The sequence below is a fragment of the Ovis aries genome, chromosome 1, assembly GCF_016772045.2.
Source record: "Ovis aries strain OAR_USU_Benz2616 breed Rambouillet chromosome 1, ARS-UI_Ramb_v3.0, whole genome shotgun sequence".
NCBI lineage: Eukaryota > Metazoa > Chordata > Mammalia > Artiodactyla > Bovidae > Ovis > Ovis aries.
In genome coordinates, this window is record NC_056054.1 from 253,323,073 (window position 1) to 253,347,837 (window position 24,765).

At 36.3% G+C, this 24,765-nt stretch overlaps 1 protein-coding gene across 2 annotated transcripts in view; it reads left to right on the top strand.

Annotated features, from left to right (window-relative positions):
* The window catches only part of STAG1 (STAG1 cohesin complex component), a 469,514-nt gene that overhangs the window by 245,221 nt on the left and 199,528 nt on the right, over window positions 1-24,765 (top strand). For both annotated transcript variants that reach the window (XM_060395498.1, XM_012102945.4), the window contains exon 6: window positions 9,414-9,490. In XM_060395498.1, the coding sequence (XP_060251481.1) occupies window positions 9,414-9,490 (77 nt within the window). The remainder of the gene's footprint in view (window positions 1-9,413; window positions 9,491-24,765) is intronic.

The following is a 24,765-nucleotide window of genomic DNA, read 5'->3' on the forward strand; positions in this document are numbered from 1 at the left end:
CCAATACTTTGGCCCCTGATGCAAAGAGCTGACTCATTTGAAAAGACCTTGATGCTGGGAAGGATTGAGAGCAAGAGGAGAAGGGGACGACAGAGGATGAGATGGTTGGATGGCATCACCGACTCAATGGACATGGTTTGGGTGGACTCCGGGAATTCTAGAAGCCAGGCCATCAGCTAACAGCTTTTAAAAATATGTAGATATAATATATGCAGTCCTTAAAGGCTGCAAGCATAAGACCCACTGGTTACCAGAGCCAGGCAATCTGAAAGTATATCTTGCAGAACAGTCACAAAAATCAGGGCTTCAGATGAGTAGAATATAACGGTGAATTGAAACAAGGCCAAAGAGAGCATCAAAATGACATCCGCAGTCTGTATTCCTTGAGAGCTGCTCCATATATGCTGCTACATGTGTGTCAAACCTCAAGCCTTTTTGTCAATCTAAAGGTCCAAGAGAAGTAAAGTAGCCTCTTTCATATACTGGAAATGTCCTTCAGGCAGCTATTTGTGCAGTGGTCTATGCATGTTAATCTGCCCCGAATCATCTCTCTAATTGCCACAGTCCATCACCCAGATACCCCAGCCCCTTCTATCAGAACAAGGTGATCAGGTAGCCATAGTTCCATTTGTAAAATCTCAGGTGTTAAACACAAAAAACCAGGGCACCAGATACATGTAGAAGTTCCTACCAGTAGACTCTGGTGCTCTGGAACACTTCAGAGAGTGAGGTGAATATAGTGCCCACTCTCTGAAATCATTGAAAAAGGAAAGCTTAGTTCAGTTCAGTCACTCAGTCGTGTCCGACTCTTTGTGACCCCATGAATCGCAGCACGCCAGGCCTCCCTGTCCGTCACCATCTCCCGGAGTTCACTCAGACTCACATCCATCAAGTCCGTGATGCCATCCAGCCATCTCATCCTCAGTCGTCCCCTTCTACTCCTGCCCCCAATCCCTCCCAGCATCAGAGTCTTTTCCAATGAGTCAACTCTTCGCATGAGGTGGCCAAAGTACTGGAGCTTCACCTTTAGCATCATTCCTTCCAAAGAAATCCTAGTGCTGATCTCCTTCAGAATGGACTGGTTGATCTCCTTGCAGTCCAAGGGACTCTCAAGAGTCTTCTCCAACACCACAGTTCAGAAGCATCAATTCTTCGGCGCTCAGCCTTCTTCACGGTCCAACTCTCACATCCAACATGACCACAGGAAAAACCATAGCCTTGACTAGACGGACCTTAGTTGGCAAAGTAATGTGTCTACTTTTGAATATGCTGTCTAGGTTGGTCATAACTTTTCTTCCAAGGAGTAAGTGTCTTTTAATTTCATGGCTGCAGTCACCATCTGCAGTGTTTTTGGAGGCCAAAAAAATAAAGTCTGACACTGTTTCCACTCTTTCCCCATCTATTTCCCATGAAGTGATGGGACCAGATGCCATGACCTTCGTTTTCTGAATGTTGAGCTTTAACCCAACTTTTTCGCTCTCCTCTTTCACTTTCATCAAGAGGCTTTTTAGCTCCTCTTCGCTTTCTGCCATAAGGGTGGTGTCATCTGCATATCTGAGGTTATTGAGATTTCTCCCAGCAATCTTGATTCCAGCTTGTGTTTCTTCTAGTCCAGCATTTCTTATGATGTACTCTACGTATAAGTTAAATAAGCAGGGTGACAATATACAGCCTTGATGTACTCCTTTTGATGTTTGGAACCAGTCTGTTGTTCCATGTCCAGTTCTAACTGTTGCTTCCTGACCTGCATACAGATTTCTCAAGAGGCAGGTCAGGTGCTCTGGTATTCCCATCTCTTTCAGAATTTTCCACAGTTTATTGAGAAATCATTGAAAAAGGAAAGCTCAGTCCCTAGATATTGTTTAAAGAGAACCCTGCCCCTCAGGTCACAATCGTAATGACTAACTAATAGGTCTCTTTCACAGAAAGATTGAATTCTTGGATCTGTTGCCTCTTCCTATTCCCTGGAAGTGGTAGCTGATTTCGAACTCTTTTTTTCATTGGTTAAGGTGTTGCGAGATCTACAATTTTAAGTCCTACTGGCCTCTAAAGTCCAGTGAAACAAAGGTGTCCTGGCAGCAGTCACAAAAATCAGGGCACCAGATGGATAGGAGCTCCATTATGATGACACTGATTATTACAGTTCCACATGATCAGGAGTGCCATTCCCCGACCTCCAGAGCCAGGTGATCAAGAATTATATTGTCGGCAGGAGCCGCAAAAATTAGGACATCAGGCACACATAGGCCCTCTTCCAAGAGATATTGGTGCTCCAGAGCATGGCAAAGGAAAAGTATAAAAATGGTGCCCGCTACTCTCTGTCCCCAGAGTATTCCAGCAGGCTCCTAGATGTGCATGTGTTAAATTAGGTGCCTGCCTCTTAGGCCATGGTTTTAATATAAGCACGTGATCCTTATTCGCTTTAAGTTTTAGTTCCCTTAACCTACCTGAGCTGAGCCTTGGGTGGAAGAGTTCACGTTGTGCAGGCCCTTTTAGAACTTTCTACTAGATTGATGCTGTTTTATGGGTCTCAAGATGCGATCCTTGTTGATTTTAAAAAGTAGATTTTGGGGGGATGGGGCTCATCTCTCAAGTGCATATCTTAAAATTTGTCATACCTAATGTGCAGTTTGAGCCCTTCACTCCTCAGGAGAAGCTCTGGTTTTGAGTTCCCTCCTAATTGTAGTTCACTGCGGTGTAGATTGGTTTTATCTTGTGCCATTTGATGATATTTTGTGCCAGCCTGTCTTGCTGCTTTGATGTGATTTTGTTCTCATTTGCCGGATATGTAATCATCATTCAGCCCATTCAGCCAACCTTTAGGTGTTTTTTAAGAGGAAGTCTTTGCATATGTAATTGTTGACTGTTTCCATGGGAGAAGGTGAGTTCAGGATCTTCCTGTGTTGCCACCTTGAACGAGAGCCTATACCTCTGTTCTTCATGTATGAATATATCCTACAGATCTTTTTATATCAGTCATAGATAACTTTGTTTTTTATATCCATGGCTTCCATTGACTTTAAGAGCCATTTAATAGTAGTGGTTTCCATGGATCTATTGCCAGTCTGCCTACATATAGGCCATGGATCTGCTGCTGGAAAAGCCCTTTACAAGTTGCTAAATCTCTTAAGTGTCTCAAGTTTCTCATCTGTACATGGGAGAAAAATTGTATTCTGAATAAAGTTGTTGTGAAGTTTAAGCACTTATTAGTACAAGGCCTAGTTGGTAGTGAGCAGCCAAATGTTGCCTTCCACCATTGTCATTATCATCATCATTTTTACTTAATCAGATTCTTATTCATGGGGAAATGGGGTGTTTACCTTTTTTATTGTTGCAAACTATGCTTCAGGGCATAACCTTGTGTATTCATTATTTTTTTTTTCTTTTAAATTCTAAAATCTTTAATTCTTACATGCGTTCCCAAACATGACCCCCCCCCCTCCCTCCCCACAACATCTCTCTGGGTCATCCCCATGCACCAGCCCCAAGCATGCTGCCCCCTACGTCAGACATAGACTGGCGATTCAATTCTTACATGATAGTCTACATGTTAGAATTCCCATTCTCCCAAATCATCCCACCCTCTCCCTCTCCCTCTGAGTCCAAAAGTCCATTATACACATCTGTGTCTTTTTTCCTGTCTTGCATACAGGGTCGTCATTGCCATCTTCCTAAATTCCATATATATGTGTTAGTATACTGTATTGGTGTTTTTCTTTCTGGCTTACTTCACTCTGTATAAATTGGCTCCAGTTTCATCCATCTCATCAGAACTGAATCAAATGAATTCTTTTCAACGGCTGAGTAATACTCCATTGTGTATATGTACCACAGCTTTCTTATCCATTCATCTGCTGATGGACATCTAGGTTGTTTCCATGTCCTGGCTATTATAAACAGTGCTGCGATGAACATTGGGGTACATGTGTCTCTTTCAATTCTGGTTTCCTCGGTGTGTATGCCCAGCAGAGGGATTGCTGGGTCATAAGGCAGTTCTATTTGCAATTTTTTAAGGAATCTCCACACTGTTCTCCATAGTGGCTGTACTAGTTTGCATTCCCACCAACAGTGGAGGAGGGTTCCCTTTTCTCCACACCCCCTCCAGCATTTATTGCTTGCAGATTTTTGGATCGCAGCCATTCTGACTGGTGTGAAGGATTTTTCACAAGTGATTTTATGAATACTTTGCAACAAGTACAATATCAAGGCAAAAAGGAATATAAATTTTTAATTTTTGTAGACATTTGCCAAGTCACATTCCACAGGGATTTTATCAATTTCTGCTGTCATCAGTGTTTGACATAGTTTAAATGATCAAGAATTTGCAGGTAGATTTCTGATGTTACTTCTCTTTCTAAAATTATTCATAGTTTAAAATGACAATTTTTATTTTTATTTTTTTATTCCACTTTTTTATTGTGATAAAATACACATAATATAAAATTTACTATCTGAGCCACTTTTACATGTATAGTTTAATGCCATTAAGTACACTCATACTATTGTGCAGTCATCCCCACTATCACCAGAACTCTTTTCATCTTGCAAAACTGAAACTCTATACCCATTAAACAATAATTTCCAATTGCCTCCTCCTCTAGCCCAGGGAACCACCATTCTACTTTCTGTGTCTATGATTTTGATTACTCTAAACTCATATGAGTGGAATCACACAGTATTTGTGCTTTTATGACTGCTTCATTTCACTTAGCATTATGTCTTCAAGGTTCATGCATATTATAGCACATGTCAGAATTTTCTTCCCTTACAAGGCTGAATAATAGTTCATTTTATATATATACATAAACACACACACACACATATGTGTATAGCACATTTTGCTTATCTATTCATCTGTCAATGGACACTTGCAGTGCTTCCACGATTTAGCTATTGTGAGTAATTCTGCTATGAACATAAGAGTACAAATTGTTTTTAGATCCTGTTTTCAATAGCTTTCAGTATATATCCACTAATGGGATACTGGATAATATGGTAGTTCTATTTCTAATAAGTTTAGGAGCCACCACACTGTTTTCCACAGCAGCTACTTATATTCCCACTAACAGTGCATAAGGGCTCCAATTTCTTTACATGCTTGCCAACACTTTATTATCATTATTATTTTATAGTACCCATCCTAATGATGTTAGGCACCATTTATTGTTGGTTTTGTTTGTATTTTCCTAATTATTAGCAATATTAAGCATATTTTCAGGTGTTTATTGCTAATTTTTTTTAGTTGGTATTTTCTCTTCCGAGAAATGTCTATTCAAGTCCTTAGCCCATTTGTTTTTTGTTACCATTCTCTTACTTTTAACCTAAATTATCTTTCTGTTTAAAATCTGTCTCTTGTAGACAACATATAATTGGATCTTGTTTTCTTTTTTGATCTGTTCTGGCAATCTCTGTTTTTTAATGGGTATATTTAGACCACTGACATTTAAAGTGATTATTGATATAGTTAATATCCACTATACTTTTTACTGTTTTCTACTTGTTTCTCTCATTCTTTATTTTATTCTTCCACTCTTTTATTGCCATTTCTGGATTTAATTGAGCATTCTATATGACTCAATGTTCTCTTTTTTCTTAGCATATTATTTATAGTACATTTTTTGGGGGGGGGTTCCTCTTTATTTTATTTTTTTTTTAGTTTTTTATTTTTTTAATTTTAAAATCTTTAATTCTTACATGCGTTCCCAAACATGAACCTCCCTCCCACCTCCCTCCCCACAACATCTCTCTGGGTTATTAAAATGACAATTTTTAAAGTTCTCCCTTTTTCTTTATTAAAACTGCAATCCTGTCTGGAGAGCCTGCTGAAACAACGTTTCATAAAATATGTATATTGGTGGCTTATTCTTTTAAGATTCTTATGGGTAACTTGTTAGTATTTAAGTGCTTGAAAGATGGTCTTTACTCTTTTTTATTCTATATTTTTGTATAGTTTTGTTTCCATAAATCTGAATTATTTCAGATTTATTTACCTTTACTCTCCATAATCTTAGGATAATCTATTAGAAATATTCATATTTAAGAATGACGAATCTAAAAATGAACTGAGGTTAGCGCTTTAATGTATTCTGAAAATTAGTCTTGAATTAGGGCAATATTCTTGATTATTATTATCAAAAAACCTTAATAGGACAGAGGAACTTAAGATGTCAAAGTTTTTAAGGCTCGTGGAGAAATAGAAAGATCAGTAAATAGTGGTCCCTGCTATACTTTTTTCTATTGGGTGAGCTAGATTGGGGCCGTTTCCAGGCTAGAAAATTTTAAAATGGACAAAGAAGAATGCTTAAGTAGAGCTTTAGAAAATACCTGTATTTATTCATGTTAAATGCCTAAAAGTAAGTGAAAGAAATCAAGACAAATCAACAGAAAATATAGTACAAATGTAGAATGCTATAGGAACCAATGAAATAAACAAATGCTTTAAATAGAATAGATAGATTATTACTAAGATTGGTTGATGTAGCAGTTCAGAGATCACTGGTGTGAGGAAGCAGTTTCAGTAAAATTGTGGGACTCAGTTGGAGAAGAATGAACAGGAGAAAAATAAGTAAATAAGGTAATCTTTGGCACAGTCATTATGGCAGCAAAAGGAATTTCTTTCTTAAAAAGTATCAATGCAAGGCTTCTGTTCATTTTAAAAAGTGTGACTTTTAAACATCTGATTTTAGTAATTGATTTTTTATATTATAGCCATCTTTAAAGTTTTTTATATTTCTTTTAATAATGGTTGTTGTTTTGTTGCCTTTCCCTTCACTGCATTAAATTGATGCCATGAAATAGTCCTCCCTTTATGAACTAACATAGCTATTTTATCGAAAGTATATTTAGAACTCCACTCTATGTGAAAACTGCCTTGTCAATTATGGAAATTGAGTAGTTGAGCATTATTTACATCGGAAGTATTTTAACGGTTATATGTGCAACTCATTACTGAACAGTTAGGGTTAGCTTTGTCCTTTTTCTTGAATTTTTAAAGAATCTACTTTACTGAAATCTAATTTCCATGCATTAAAAGTCACCAGAGTATGTAGATAGATAGCTTTTGACAAATGCATACAGCCATAATGATGACAACTCTATTCAAGATCTAAAATATTTCCATCCCCCTAAGAAGAACAGTTCTTGTCATGTTTAATAATTTTAACATCTGATTTTATTTCTTTTGCTTTAATAAGTACAGATGGATGTAATTTTACTTATCAAATGTTGTTGTTGAGTCTCTAAGTCAAATCTGACTCTTTGTGACCCCATGAACTGTAGTACACTAGACTTGTCTGTTCTTCACTACCTCCCTGAGTTTGCCCAGATTCATGTCCATTGAGTTGGTGATGCCATCCAGCCATCTCATCCTCTGTTGCTCCCTTCTCTTCCTGCTCTCAGTCTTTCCCAGCATCATGGTCTTTTCCAGTGTGTGATCTCTTCGCATCAGGTGGCCAAAATACTAAGGCTTTAGCTTCAGCATCAGTCCTTCCACTTATCAAGAGTACCATGAATTAACTCCTGAAATGACTTACTTTTTATCTATCAAATCTATTTCAGATTGATGCAATATTTTATGACCTATGCAAGTTTAAATGCAAACAGTTTTATTTAATTGAGTGATTTTTGAGAATATCTAAGAGAAAGTTATTTTTATTTGAGCTCACTTATCAGTTAAGCATATTTCTTGTTTATTTAATTTTTTAAAATCCTCTGAAAACATAGACTGTTCTGTAGTACATAAACAGGCTATTTTCAACACTGTTGAATACTCTGCATTACTGTTTTTACCATAAAATTTTAAATCACAGTAAAAATTTTCTCTCTTTTTTTTGAAATTGCATATTTCCAAAAACTATTTGAAGTTTTTAAGAACTTTTAAGGGGAAGAACTATTTAAAAACATTTTTCCTTTTCATTCTCCTTCCAACCTGTCATTTCTACAGTTGAATATTTGGAATACCTATTGAAAATTAATGAGAGCTATGTGTCAATAAATAAAATGTGCTGTAAAATGGTTCTGATTTAAAGATAGGGCAAACATAATTTTTTTCATTTTAAGATTAGTAAAAATTAAGTTGAATAAGAGCCAAATATACCACTGTAGTTTTTTAATGACTCTGATTCTAGATCATACTTTGACTTTAATGGCTATTCAATTCTTTATGTTCTTTCATACAGTATGACTCAGAGACTCTTCCAGCCTCCATTCCTAATTGTGACTTCAGATAGAGCTGATATTAATCACTTGCAAGGAGCCTGTCAGAAGTTATAAATTAATTATTTTCCTACTGTTTATTGAGTATTATTCTTGTGATTTTTAACTTGAATATTTTACATTTATGCAGTTGAAACTGAACCTCATTTAATTATTGAGCTTCCCCGGTGGCTCAGTGGTAAAGAATCCGCCTGCCAATGCAGGAGACTCTGTTTGATCCCTGGGTCAGGAAGATCTCCTGCATCAGAAAATGACAACCAACCCCAGTATTCTTGCCTGAGAAATCCCATGGACAGAGAAGCCTAGTGGGCTACAGTCCATGGGGTCACAAGAGTCAGACACAGCTTAGCGTCCAACACATTTATCCAATTGAAACAGGACCTCCTTTAATTATTATATCAGAATTCTTTGTGTCTAAGTTGATTTTGAACCTTGTTTCAGTTTTTTTTTAATTCTGTTATTTTAAACATAGATTTTTCAGTGTAAACCACTCATTCTTATAAGAGTGATAATATTAACATAGCCATATTTGAGATAAAAGTAAAGTAAGGTAGAAATATGAAGGAATGAGATGAAAAGGGGGTTATGGCTTTTTCCTTTGTTTGATCCTTATGTAGAAGTTCCTGGAATCTTCAAAGAAAACAGATTTGACTGAAAGTATTGTTAAATTAAGAAACACTTAGTTTTAAATAAAAGGAGAACATTCTGATGATTAAAAAAAAAAACAGAAGGTGCCTTGAAGGGAGATAACATTCTCTTTACTTGGATGGTTTTTGGACTAAGGTAGCCACCTGGGATCTTCTTGACCCAGGGATCGAACCCAGGTCTCCTGCTTTGCGGGCCAACTCTTCATCATCTGTCACCAGGGAAGCCTCATATATCTGGTTATCATAAGCCATCTTTAGGGCCCTCTGTACTATGTAAATTCATTGTTTTATTTCTTTGTCTTTTCCTTCTTTAATACTTCTCTAAACATTTTTCATTAGACTTACCTAATGCATAGGTTATTCAGGTGTTTTTCTTTTTTAACGTTTAAAGAATTTTTAAATTCTTAAACAAGAGATTCCTTTAAAATAGAAGTTTGCGGAAGAAAGAAAAACCCAATCACTTTCATATAAAACTTTTCAAATAGTAGTCAAGTTACATTTAACTTTTAGCATGGAGAGGAAAAATTAACTATAGAATCTGTTGTTCCACAGGTACTGTGAGAATAGAGATGTTTCGAAATATGCAGAATGCAGAAATCATCAGAAAAATGACTGAAGAATTTGATGAGGTATAGCATTTCACTGTTTATATAAATTGCCTGCTTGTACTTGTAAATGGTGAATATGTTGATTATTTTAAGTTTTGTTTTGACTTTGTACTTAGTATGAGAGAATTTATACTATTTTCTCATTTATGTGATAATCCATGCTGTTATTTCCAAAATGAATCATCTTTGGAAATTTTATTACATTGCATGGAGATAGTAGCACTGAATAATGACTGATGGCTGATAATGATTGGAAAATTAATGGTATGAGGTATGAGTTGATTCTTTACATTCATTCTTGAAGACCATCTAAAATCCTGAATTTATAAATGCACCTCTAACAGTTTCATATTCTGTGGAATGCTAGTCCTCTTAAATGTTTTAAAGAAAAAAGGGTTTGGAGGTCAAGGAAGTGTTAGAAGGCTGACTGTTATACCTACCTAAGATACCTGACCTAAGATTGTCAACGCACATTATCTTATTTAAGGTTATTAGAAATCCTAACAGTGAAAAATTTCCTAAATTTAATCCGGAATTCCCAAAATTGTTTTGTATGGATCCCTGACGCTGACATGTGTCCCTCTACCCTCACCCACCCCCTTTCCATTTTCTGTGTGTGTGTATAGTACTTCCATTTGGAACACTCTGCTTGAGATAATCTGATTTCTTATTCAGAATATGAGTCTTCTCTGCTAGTCTTCATGAGTTAATCATGCATGGTTTTCCATTTTAAGACTTAAATATTCTCTCAAATAGTTTTACACTGGTCATAAATGTTTATTTTTGAGACATTTTAACAGTTTTATTTCTTTATTTATAGTGAACTCATTTCATGTCATGCTTCAGGCCAGCATCAGTTCTTGTTTTAACATTCTGCCTTTGGTATTATTTTCTATTTTCTGATAGGTGTTCCTTTGTTTCGACCTTTAAGACTAGCCACAAGGACTGGCTTTCTTATAAGTCGACTCTTCTAGTAACATGGGTTTAGGTTTTTTATTAATAGTAGCAGTAGTATTTATTTTTAATTGAAAAAAGTACTACAAATACATACTAAAGTAAATATTCAAGCATAGGCTGCTCAATGTGTTTTTCTCATCAGGTGTTCACCTTTAGCAGCAGTATCAAAATGTTTTAATGTGTATCTTTCTAGATAAACATTCTGTCACTGGCTTTCAGACTAGCCAATTCAAGGGAAGACCTTGAATTGTAACCTATGGACATAATATTTCAGAATCACTTGCCTTAATTTCTGTAATCTCAAAAAAGCTCTGACAGTTCGTAATCCAAACTTTCAGGTTTGGCTCTAAGGCCACTTGGCATCAACTAACATGAGGCTATTTACAGTCAATTTTTATTTCTCACAGTCAGTTTGAAAAAAAAAAAAAATATATATATATATATATGCATTGCTGTTAAATATTAATGTTCTTAACTACAGAGTGCTACACCAGGTTTTATTGGGGTATGATGAAATATAAGGTTATGCACCAAGTTCACTTTTAAAATTCAAAAACCCTAGATTCTGGAACATTTCTGTGGGGCTACTGTTCAGTAAAACATATTTTGTTGTTGTTGTTAATACATGAGTTTATATGTTAGACATCGAAGTTAAAGCCAGGTAACATACAGTTAAGGTGCAAGTAGTATGTTTACTTACCAGCTACTGTTCTACTATGCGTGGCCTGCATTACAGGTGATTCAGATTGTAAATTTAAAAGTGGTATATGTCTTGGACCTTCTCAGGACTAACGCATGATGGAATGATTATCAAGTATTTTAAGACAGTAGTTCCCAAACTAAATTTGAGCTGCAAATTAATGTCTCACTGGGATACTGATGCCTGGCTCCTTTACACATGCCCTAGACATTTAATTAATTTGTAAGGAATGTGACCTTGGCATAGGGATTTTTTTTTAAAAAGCTCACCATGTGATTCTAACATAGAACAACTATTGAGAACTATTATTCTAAGGTAAGTAAAAAGAGGAATCCAAGATTTAAGTTATAAGAACACTTCATATATGAAAACAGGCTGAGGGGAAAACAAAAATGAATGCAGTGTAACAAATGAAATTATTCAGAATGCATGTTTCATATTCTTAAACATTTTGTCTGAATATTTGAGATTATTGACCTAATCAAAGACTTTTAAAAATCAGCATTCTGTTTGAATACAATTCTGTTCTAATATTATTTTTATTGTTATTAGAATATATTAACTTAAAGCAGAATTAAATATCTCCTAGGGCTACATAAAAGTAATTAAATATAATTGTGATGATTAGAAATTTTAATAAATATTTTAAGTTTCAATTTTAAATATCTATATAATACTTTTAATTAGGTGGCTTAAAACAGTGTCATTAAAAAAATAGGATGCTTACTCATTTGCTTGAGATTTTCTTGTATAAACAATTTGAAAAATAAAAATTTGAACTCAGAATAATGAATAAATAAACACACAAACAAACAAATACACAAAATTTCCAGAGATGATATTAGTGAACAAGATGTGCCAGACCTGTTCGACAATGATAATTGTCTGCAAGTATGACAAGATTCAATGAAGGAAGAACAAGTGGAAATTCTGTTTGAAAGGTGGTATTGTGTTTTGGAGGGACAGACTATGTATTTGCAAAAGCCATTGATGATGAAGAGTGGTAAGACTTATGAGCTCAGTACATAATAAGCGTAAGTGGGAGTGAATCACACATTGTTCACTGTAATGAACTCAATGAAATTATAATTGAGATGCAGATAAAAATTTTTATCTTCAATTCTTTAGAAAGATATTAATCTTTTACTACTGTGTATATACTTGAGAATGCATTTAAATGCTTGCATATTATTAAATACAGAGGTTTTTTTTCTTAAATACTGAATGGGTCATTTAATTCCTTGGGAGTGGAAGGAGGTTAGTTTTTAAATTATGCTATGTGAAAAAATTCTGAAATATTTGATGAAAGGAGTCATTAGATCCCAAGATCCGAGAAAAATGCCTAGTTAATAGAGAAAAGCCACTAAACTTCTGTTGAATGAATGACTGAATATGTTGTATTATAGCAAAGTGAAGTAAAGGTGAAATGAGGTAGAAAGCATTTCGATTGAAACTGTTTAAATTGAAAAAGGTGGTCAAAAGTATGTTATTGCCTGAAAAAATAGTGTGCTGTAGCTTCTATTCCTTATTACAAATCAGTCATACCCAGTTATTACGTGACCTTTTTTGAAAGCCCTACAAATCTCTACCTGGCCAAAAGTCTTTTATAATTGTAATAACAACCTAATTAGAAATATGTTAATTCCCAAAGCAGTCTATAACTCTTCGAGGTCAATAGATATACTTGGTTCCTGGTGGAGTCAGTTGTTATGAGATAAAGCAAAATGTAATTGTATTTCTTCCTGAGATTACTAGAATCAGATCTCTATATATAAATTCTTAGATATGGTTTCTCAAAGGTCAATTTGTATAGTTTTCAAATATTTAAGTAAGACATCTATGTTGGGAAATCTTTGCAACACAGTACGTTTCATAGTCAGCTGACCCTTTGACAGTGTGGGTATTGGTTACTGTAATGCCTCTGTAGCTGAAAATCGTCAATATAACTTTTGACACTCCCAAAAGTTAACTACTGATACCTTACTGTTGACTGGAAACTTTACCAGTAATATTGACAGTCAATTAACACGTATTTTGTGTTTTATGTGTAGTATATGCTATATTCTTATAATAAAGTAATCTAGAGAAAATAAAATGTTATTAAAATCATTAAAGGGCTAAAGTAAATTTATAGTATTGTGTACTACGTTTATCATTACTGAAAGTTTATGTCATCAGTTTACAAGGTGAATCATCTGTTAGTACCTATATCAGTATTGTCTTATATGATACAAAACACCATAGTAGGTGTTACATATATAACTAACACTAGATGTCAAAAATGAAAAGATACTGTGAATAATTCATATTGATTTATAATTATGATGATTTATGTGTGATGATGAAGAAGGCGATAATATGATTGCTTTGTATTAGCCTAGGGTAACTGATAAAATTGTTTCACAGTAGCCTTGCCTTTACACTAATGAATGAATTGTTATAAAATTTTTATAGCATATAGTATTACTGTCATATTTATAATATACTATTGGAAACATTTTTTAAATCGTGCAGTTACATAGTTTCAGCTCATATATAGCTGATACAAGATATGCTGATACATAGTTTCTCCAACTATATGAGAGATAGTGTGTCATACTATACAGTAATGTAACTCTTCGAAAGCAAAGTTATAGAACACTGTGTGAAAAATATCACTCACCGTATGCTTGTCTTGCACACAAAACATAATTGAACACTTAAGCAATGATGATGGCACAAGAACTCATGCAGTTCTTGCCATAAAAAGATAAAGATAGTAGTGCTAAGGTGTGTCTGACTCTTGCGATCCCATGAGCCCTGCCAGGCTCCTCTGTCCATGGGATTCTCCAGGCAAGAATACTGGAGTGGGTTACGATTTCCTTCTCCAGGGGAACTTCCCGATCCAGGAATTGAACCCAGGTCTCCCGCGTTGAAGGCAGATGCTTTACCTACTGAGCTATGTGGGATATTTTCCATTGGAGACACAGACATATACAACAGATACATTTATTAAGTGTACGGCATAGTGATTATTTGCTGTTCCTTAAGTGGAAGTGAATCATCATAAAAGTATTTTTCCTCATTATCTTCACATGGAGTACGCTGAGGAAGAGGAGAGTTTGGTCTTGCTGTTTCAGAGATGGCAGATGTGGAGGAGGTGGAACAGTAGGCAGGAAAACAGGCATATTCAGTGTAATTTTATGCAACTACGTCATAATTTATGTCTGAATTTTGCTTTTTCATCTGTATAAAAATGCTTCTATATAATACCAAACCTTCTTCCACCATTCGCTTTAGTTTCAATGCCCTAAATTAAAAGGGTCCTTGTTGTTAAAGAAGTTAAAAGTAGTGTTTGAGTAAGATTGTCTAATGTTATTTGTTTTCTGAAATTGTTTATTCTGTGTGTTCTTCCTCATTGTACAGTACTGGTTTGGAAGCACTAATCTCTATCAAGTCATCTTTTCATAATTCCTTTGGTGTAGTGTCTATTAGCTCTTGATTTCTCCAGTATTTTCTTAAAATGCTTCACCACACCCCACCTTTTATGCCATGTTCATAGTCTCTTTCATGATTCCTTTGATAGGCTCTCTCCTGAGTCCTCTGAAGTGATGGAAAACATCTGGGCAAAATTTATCTCCAGTGGGAATTTATTATTTCAGGTCTGATAGCTTTCATGACTTTTTCTGTAGCAACAGTGGCAACTTCAGTGGTGAAGTTCTTTCAGACTTTCCTGATGTTCTATCTTCCATAGTACAGAGACAATCCTTTCCATTGATTCCTGTGTATTATGAGGCCCTTATGTGAACATTTTATTCAGTGATCAGGCACAGTAAAGGACAGAAACGGTAAGGACCTAACAGAAGCAGAAGACATTGAGAAGAGGTGGTAAGAATGCACAGAACTATACAAAAAAGTTCTTAATGATCCAGATAATTGCAGTGATGTGGTCACTCACTTGGAACCAAACATATTGGACTGTGAGGTCAAGTGGGCCTTAGGAAATAATTACTATGCACAAAGCTAGTGGAGGTGACAGAATTCCTCCTGAGCTATGTAATTAGCCTCCAATTAAAATAAATAAATTTTTTAAAAAAGGAAAAAAAAAAAGTAAAATCCTGAGAGCTACACTCAGTATGTCAGCAAAGTTTGAAAACTCAGCTGCAGGACTGGAAAAGGTCAGTTTTCATTCCAGTCCCAAAGAAGGGCAATGCCAAACAATGTTCAAACTACCGTACATTTGTGTTCATTCTACATGCTAGTAAGGTAATGCTCAAAATCCTTCAACCTAGGCTTCAGCAGTATGTGAACTTCCAAATGCACAAGCTGGGTTTCGAAGTGGCAGAGGAACCAGAGATCAAATTGCCAGCATCCATTGGATCATAGAGAAAGCAAAGGAATTCCAGAAAAGCTTGTTTCATTGACTACGTGAAAACCTTGGACTGTGTGGATCATAACAAAATATGGAAATTTCTTCAATAGATGGGAGTACTAGACCACCTTACCTGCCTCCTGAGAAACCTATATTCAAGTCAAGAAGCAACAGTTAGAACTGGACATGGAACAAGTGACTGGTTTAAAATTGGGAAAGGAGTACAACAGCACTATATATTGTCACCCTACTCATTTAACTTATGTGCAGAGTGTGTGTTTGCACGCTGAGTCGCTTCAGTGGTGTCTGACTCTGTGCAGCCCTGACACGTTAATCCACCAGGCTTATCTGTTCATGGGATTCTCCAGGCAGTACTGGAGTAGGTTGCCATTTTCTACTCCAAGCATCTTCCCAACCCAGGGATCAAACCTGAGTCTCTTACATCTACCTGCATTGGCAGGCAAGTTCTTTACCACTAGTACCACCTGGGAAGCCCCTATATGCAGAATACATTATGTGAAATGCCAGGCTGGATGAGTCACAAGTTGGAATCAGGGTTGCTGGGAGAAATATCAATTTCAACCTCAAATATGTAGATGATGCCACTCCAATGACAGTAGTTGTAAAGGAACTATAGAACTTGATACGGGTGAAAGAGGAGAGTGAAAAAGCTGGCTCGGAACTCAGCATTCAAAGATTAAGAAGACCATGGCATCCAGTCTCATCACTTTATGGTCAATAGAAGGGGGAAAAGTGGAAATAGTGACAGATTTTATTTTCTTGGGGTCCAAAATCACTGGACAGTGACTGCAACCATAAAATTAAAAAAGCCTTCTCCTTGGAAGGAAAGCTTATGACAAATCTTGACTGCATATTAAAAAGCTGAGACATCACTTTGCCGACAAAGGTACATACAGTCAAAACTATGGTTTTCCCAGTAGTCATGTATGGATGTGAGAGTTGGACTGTAAAGAAGGCTGAACACCGAAGAATTGATGCTTTTGAATTGTGCTTTTGGAGAAGATTCTTGAGAGTCGCTTGGACTGCAGAGAGTCAATCCTAAAGGAAATAAACCCTGAATATTCATTGGAAGTACTGATGCTGAAGCTTCAATACTTTGGCTATGTGATGTGAAGAGCCAACTTGCTGGAAAAGACCCCGGTGCTCAGAAAGATTGAGGGCAGAAGGAGGAGAGGGTGGCAGAGGATGAGATAGATAGCATCACAGACTCAATGGAAATTAATTTCAGCAGACTGTAGGAGATAGTGAAAGATAGGTGAGCCTGGCATGCTGTAGACTATGGGGCCGCAAAGAGTTGCACACAACTTAGGAACTGAACAGCAACAACTGTGACTTCCTAATCTAAAGACTGAATTAGAGATGTTTTATTTCAGAACAGTTTGATTTCTTTGACACCTTCAGTGTTGAATTCATAGAGTTCTGGGTAATCAGGGGCATTGTTCATTATGAAGAGAATTTTAAAAGTCAGTCTCTTACTGGCAAGGTACTTCCTAACTTTAGCAACAAAGCATTAATGGAATCAGTCCAGAAAAGGGTTCTCATTGTCCATGCATTCTTATTGTACAACCAAAAGTCTGCTAGCCAGTGTTTATCTTTTCTACTTCAAGGCTGAGGAGTTTGTAGTTTTTTAGTTAGGAGTCTTGATCATAAACCTGACTTCTGTGTGTACAAAAAGTAGAGTTAACCTTTGCCTTCTTGCCATATGGCCTGGTGCTCACTTCTCTTCCTTACTAATAATGTTCTTTATGAAAACTTTTTTCCTGAACAATTTTTTTTTTCACAAAAGGGCACTTTCATCTGCATTAAAAACTTGTTCAGGCAGCCATACATACCACTGAGCATGTGCAGTTGTAAATAAACTCTCTTCTCCACTTAGTCTGTTGGCTGTCAGTTAATCTTCAGGCCCTCTCTACCAGATCCAAGCTGGAAATTTTTCCTTTCAAAAGTTTTGTTGACTAGGACAGGATGGTTGGAACTTTCTGCTCAGTCCATAGACAGTAGCTGCAGCTGAGAGCACTAGTCCAGCAAAGCTGAACTATTTTCCTGCCATTGAGATATGTAGGAACACACCCAGCTGTGAACAGCGAGGTATCTGTTATGCCGGAGAGCAGTTTCTAGCACTGTTGACACTAAGCAAGGGTCTGTGGCTCTTGCCAGTTCCTGCAGGTGCAGGAGAGAAAACAATATGGCAGAGTAGAAGAACTTAAGCTTACTTCCTCCCATAAGAATATCAAAATCACAACTAAGTTCTATACAGCCATAAATAAAAAAGACTGAAACCTTCCAAAAAGGTACTCTACATCCAAAGAAATCACAAGGTGATAGGTGGAGCACATTTGTGATATAATCAGATCCCATACATCTGGAGTGACCCAGAAACTGGAAAATAATTCCATCACAGAAATTTTCTCATGGGAGTGAGCGCTCTGAGCCCCACTTTAGGCTCCCTAGCCTATGGGTCTGGCATCAGGAGGAAGAGCCTCCAGAGCATTTATTTGGCTTCTAACTCCAGCAACTTTTGATCACAGGAGCTCTATAGGACTGGGGGAAACAGAGACTCCAGTCTTGGATGATGCACATGAGGTTGTATGAGCACCAGGACTCAGAGGGAAAGCAGTGACTTCATAGGAGCCTGGGCTGGAGCTAATCCTGCTCTTGGAGGGCTTCCTGGGAGGGAGAATGGGGTTGTGGCTCTCTGTTCGGTCATAAAAGTTGGCGGTGAACATATCCATAAGAAATTATCTGAAGGTTGACATCTTGCTTGGGACATTAGCATGAAGACCTGGCACCACCCAACAGCCTGTAGGTTCCAGTCCTGGAATACCTCAGACCAAGTAAGCAACAGGACTGGAACACAGTCCCACCCGTCAATAAAGAGGCCGCCTAAAGACTTCCTGATCGTACAGCCACCTCTTGGCACACCTTTTGACAAAGCCCAGCCCACCAAAGAGCCAAGATCCAATTTTCCCCACCATTCCCTCCCACCAGGAAGGTTCCACAAGCCTCTAGACCAGCCTCTCCCACCAGGGAGCAGACAGCTGAAGCAAAAAACATACAGTCTTACACCCTGTGGAGCTGAGTCTACAAACAGGTCGGAACTTAAAATGGGACCAGCTGGTACCCGACCATTGCGTTATGAGAGGGAATTGTACTGCTAGAACACATAGGACATACTCAACAGAGGGCTTCTTTTTCAAAGTCAAGAATAACAACTTTACACATATATAAAATAAAAATAGAACTTTAGACAAAATGAAATGACAAAAGAACATGTCCCAGATAAAGGAACAAAATTAAGTCCCAAAACAACTAAACGATGTGGAGATAGTTAACTATATGAGAAGGAGTGCAGAGTAATGATTAAAAACATGATGCAAACATTTAGGAAGAGAATGGATACACAGAGCAATAAGTTAAAAGACGTTTTTAATAAGGATTAGAAAAATTAGCATGCGGTATCTGAGGTCTTCCTGGTGGTCCATTGGTGAGGAATCCTCCTGCCAATGAACAGTACATGGGTTTGATCCCTGATCCAGGAAGATCTCACTTGAAGTAGGACAACTCGGCCCATGTGTCACAGCTACCAAGCCAGCATGCTGCAGCTACTGAAGCCGATGCATCCTTGAGACCATGCTTTGCAACAAGAGAAGCTACCACTGCAATGAGAAGCCTGCACACTGAAATCAGAAAGTAGCCCCTGCTTGCCATAACTCGAGAAAACCTGTACATAGCATTGAAGACCCAGTACAGCCAAAAATCAAACAAAAAACTTAGAGAATACAAAAACTGAAATGAAACATACAGTGGAAGGAACCATTAAATAAATAAAGCAGAAGACCAAGTAAGTGTACTGGTAGACAGAGTAGTGTACATCACTATTGTGGTTTAGAATAAAGGAAAAAGAATGGAAAGAAACAGTAGTATTTTTTTTCCTTTTTTGGTTGAAGGATAATTGCTATATATGATTTTCTTGCTTTCTGTCAAACTTCAAAATAAATCAGCGATAGGTATACATATATCCCCTCTTTTGAATCTCCCTCCCCGTCCCATCCCTCTAGGTTGATACAGAGCCCCTGTTCAAGTTTCCTGAACCATACAGCAAATTCCTATTGGCTATCTGTTTTACATATTTTAATGTAAGTTTCCATGTTACTCTTTCCATACAAATCACCCTCTCCTCCCCTCTCCCTATGTCCATAAGTGAATTCTCTATATCTATTTCTCCAGTGCTGCCCTTTAAATAAATTCTTCTGTACCATTTTCCTATATTCCATACATGTGTGTTAGACTATGATATTTATCTTTCTGACTTACCTCACTCTGTATAATAGGCTCTAGGTCCATCCAGCTCATCAGAACTAACTCAAATGTGTTCCTTTTTATGGCTGAATAATATTCCATAGTGTATATGTACCACAACTTCTTTATCCATTCATCTCTTGATGGACATCCAGGTTGCTTCCATGTTCTAGCTATTTTAACTACTGATGCAATGAACAGTGGGATACATGTGCCTTTTCAATTTTGATTTCCTCAGGGTAGATACCCAGGAGTGGGATTGCTGGGTCATATGGTGGTTTTATTCCTAGTTTCTTAAGGAATCTCCATACCATCTTCCATATTGGCTATATCAATTTACATTCCCACCAACAGTGCAAGAGCATTCCCTTTTCTTCACACCCTCTCAAGCATTTATTGTTTGTAGACTTTTTGATGATGACCATTCTGACCGGTGTGAGGTGAAAATATCATTGTGGTTTTGATTTTCATTTCTCTAATAATGAGTGATGTTGAGCATTTTTTCATGTGTTTGTTAGCCATCTGTATGTCTTCTTTGGAGAAATGACTGTTTAGATCTTTTTCCCACTTATTGATTGGGTTGCTTGTTTTTCTGACATTGAGTTGTATGAGTTGCTTATATATTTTGGAAATTAATCCTTTCTCAATTTTTTCATTTGCTATTATTTTCTCCCATTCTGAGGGTTGTCTTTTCACCTTCCTTATACTTTCATTTGCTGTGCAAAAGCTTTTAAGTTTAATCAGGTCCCACTTGTTTATGTTTCTTTTTATTTCCATTATTGTAGGAGGTGGGTCATATAGGATCTTGCTTTGATTTATGTCATTCAGTGTTCTGCCTATATTTTCCTCTAAGAGTTCTATGGTTTGTGGTCTTACATTTAGGTCTTTGATCCATTTTGAGTTTATCTTTGTGTATGCTATTAGAAACTGTTCTAATTTCATTCTTTTACATGTAACTGTCCAGTTCTCCCAGCACCATTAATTGAAGAGGCTGCCTTTGCCCCATCGTATATTCGTTTGTCAAAAATAAGGTACCCATAGGTGCATGGGTTTATTTCAGGGCTTTCTACCTTGTTCCATTGGCCTGTATTTCTGTTTTTGTGCCAGTAGCATACTGTCTTGATGACTGTAGCTTTGTACTATGATCTGAAGTCAGGAAGGTTTATTCCTCCAGCTCCATTCTTCTTTCTCAAGACTGCCTTGGCTATTTGGGGTCTTTGTGTTTCCATATGAATTGTGAAATTTTTTTGTTCTAATTCTATGAAAAATGCCATTGGTAATTTGATAGGGATCGCATTGAATCTCTAGATTACCTTTGGTAGTATAGTCATTTTCACAATATTGACTCTTCCTACCCCGGAACATGGAATATTTCTCCATCTGTTTATGTCATCTTTGATTTCTTTCATCAGTGTCTTACAATTTTTTGTGTGCAGTTCTTTTGTCTCCCTAAGTAAGTTTATTCCTAGATATTTCTTTTTGTTTCAATGGTGAATGGGATTGATTCCATAATTTGTCTTTCTTATTTTTTTATTGTTAGTATATAGAAGTGCAAATGATTTCTGTATACTGATTTTGTTTCCTGCAACTTTGCTAAAATCACTGATGAGCTATAGTAATTTTCTGATACTGTCCTTAGTGTTTTCTGTGTACAGTTACATGTCATCTGCATACAGTGAGTGGTTTACTTATTTTTTTCCGATTCTGGATTCCTTTTATTTCTTTTTCTTCTGATTGCTGTAGCTAGGACTTCCAGAAATATGTTGAATAATAGTAGTGAAAGTGGACACCCTTGTCTTCTTCCTATTCTTACAGGGAATGCTTTCAGTTTTTCAACAATGAGAAGAATGTTTGCTGTAGGCTTCTCATATATGGCCTTTACTATGTTGAGGTAGGTTCCTTCTATGCCCAGTTTTTGAAGAGTTTTAATCATAAATGGGTGCTGAATTTTTTCAAAGGTTTTTTCAGCGTCTATTGAGATGATCATATGGTTTTTATTTTCAGTTTGTTAATATGGTGTATCACATTGATTGATTTGCATTTATTGAAGAAACCTTATATTCCCAGTATAAACCCGACTTGATCATTGTGTATGAACTTTTTGATGTGTTGCTGAATTCTGTTTGCTAAACTTTTGTTGAGGACTTTTGCATCTATGTTCATCAGTGATATTGGCCTGTAGTTTTCTTTTTTTGTGTTGTCTTTGTCTGTTTTTGGTATCAGGGTAATGGTGGCCTCATAGAATGAGATTGGAAGTGTTCCTTCCTCTGCAGTTTTTTGAAGGAGTTTTAGGATAGGCATTAGTTCTTCTCTAAATGTTTGATAGAATTCTCCTGTGAAGCTGTCTGGTCCTGGGCTTTTGTTTATTGGGAGAATTTTGAAGAAAGCTTCAATTTCAGTGCTTGTAGTAGAGTTGTTCATAACTTCTGTTTCTTCCTGGTTCAGTCTTGGAAGATTGAACTTTTCTAAGAATCTGTCCATTTCTTCCATATTAGCCATTTTATTGCCATGTATTGCTCATAATAGTCACTTATAATCCTTTGTATTTCTGCATTGTCTGTTGTAACCTCTCCTTTTTCATTCTAATATTATTGATTTGATTCTTCTTCTTCTTTTTTTTTGTTTTGATGAGTCTGGCTAAAGGTTTGTCAATTCTGTTTACCTTCTCAAAGAACCATCTTTTACTTTTATTTCTTTCATTTCTTTTTCATTTATTTCTGCTAGGATCTTTATGATTTCTTTCCTTCTACTAATTTTGGGGTTTTTTTGTTCTTCTTTTCCAGTTGTTTTAGGTGTAAAGTTATGTTGTCTATTCAGTGTTTTCCTTCTTTCTTGAGGTAGGAGTATATTTCTGTAAACTTCCCTCTTAGAAATGCTTTTGCAGTATCCCATAGGTTTTGAGTTGTTGTGTTTTCATTGACATTTATTTCTAGAAATTTTTTTTATTTGCCTTTTGAATTCTTCAGTAACCTGTTGGTTATTTAGAAACGTGTTGTTTAGTCTCCATGTGTTTGTGTTTCTTACACTTTTTTTCTTGTAATTGATATCTAGTCTCATAGTGTTGTGGTCAGAGAAGATGCTGGATATGATTTCAATTTTCTTAATTTACTGACATTAGATTTGTGATCCAAGAGGTGGTCCATCCTGGAGAATGTTTCATGTGCACTTGAGAAGAAGATGTATTCTTCTGCATTTGGTTTAAATGTCCTGAAGATATCAATCAGATCCATCTCATCTAATGTATCATTTGAGACTTGTATTTCCTTATTAATTTTTGTTTTGATGATCTTTCCATTACTGTGAGCGGGGCGTTAAACTTTCCTACTAGTATTGTGATACTGTCCATTTCTCTTTTTATGTCTGTTAGTGTTTGTCTTAGGTATTCAGGTGCTCCTATGTTGGGTGCATAGATATTTACCATTGTTATGTCTTCCTCTTAGGTTGATCCCTTGATCACTATGTAGTGTCCTTCCTTATCTCTTGTAATATACTTTATTTTGTGGTCTAATTTGTCTGATATGAAGATTGCTCCTCCATATTTCTTTTGCTTTCCATTTGCATGGAATATTTTTTTTCCATCCTCTCACTTTCAGTCTATATGTGTCTTTAGATATGAAGTGAGTTTTGTAGACAGCATATATATGGGTATTGTTTTTGTATCCATTCAGCCCATCTGTGCCTTTTGTTTGGAGCATTTAATCCATTTATATTTGAAGTAATTATTGATATATATGTTCCTATTGCCATTTCTTTAATTGTTTGGGATTTATTTTATAGATCTTTTCTCTTTTGTATTTTGTGACTATATAAGTCCCTTTAGTATTTGTTATAAAGGTGGCTTGGTGGTACTGAATTCTCTTAACTTTTGCTTGCCTGAAAAGCTTTTTATTTCTCCATCAATTTTGAATGAGATCCTTGCTGGGTACAATAATCTTTGTTATAGACTTTTCCCTTTCAGTACTTTAAATATATCCTGCCATTCCCTTCTGGCCTGCAGAATTTCTGCTGAAAGATGAGCTGTTAAGCGTATGGGGCTTCCCTTGTATGTTACTGGTCGCTTCTCCTTTGCTTCTCTTAATATTGTTTCTTTGTGTTTAGTTTTGATTAGTTTGTTTAGTATGTATCTTGGCATGTTTCTCCTTCAGTGTATCCTGTATGGGATGCTTTGTGCCTCCTGGACTTGATTGACCATTTCCTTTACCATGTTGGGGAAATTTTGAACTATAATCCCTTCAAAAATCTTCTCATACTATTTATTTTTCTTTTCTCCTTCTGGGACCTCTGCAGTTCGAATGTTGGTGTGTTTGGTATTGTCCTATAAGTCTCTGAAACGATCCTCAGTTCTTTTCTTTTCTTTTTTCTTTTTTTTTACTTGATACTGCTCTTCAGAGGTTATTTCCACCATTTTATCTTCCAACTCACTGGTTTGTTCTGCTTCAGATATTCTGCTGTCACTTCCTTCTGGAGTATTTTTAATATCAGTAATTGTGTTGTTTGTCTCTGCATGTTTATTCTTTAATTCTTCCTGGTCTTTTTAATTGATTCTTGTAATTTCTCCATTTTGTTTTCAAGGTTTTTTTATTATCTTTACTATCATTATTCTGAATTATTTTTCAGATAATTTGCCTGTTTCCTCTTCATTTATTTGGACTTCTATGTTTCTAGTTTTTCCTTCATTTGTGTAGTTTTCTCTGCCTTTTAATTATTCCTTCTTAACTTACTGTGTTTGAGTTCTCCTTTTCTCATGCTTAAAGGTTGAACTCTTTCTTCCTTTTGGTTTCTGCCATCTTAAAGCTGGTCCATTGATTCCTGTAAGTTTCATATAGGGTGAGATTTGTGCTGAGTTTTTGTTTGTTTATTTGTTTCTTTTTCCTCTGATGGTCAAGGCTGAGTGAGAAGGTAATCATCTCTACTGATTATTTGGTTTGTATTTTTGTTTTATTTGTTGTTTAGATACAGCGTGCTGCA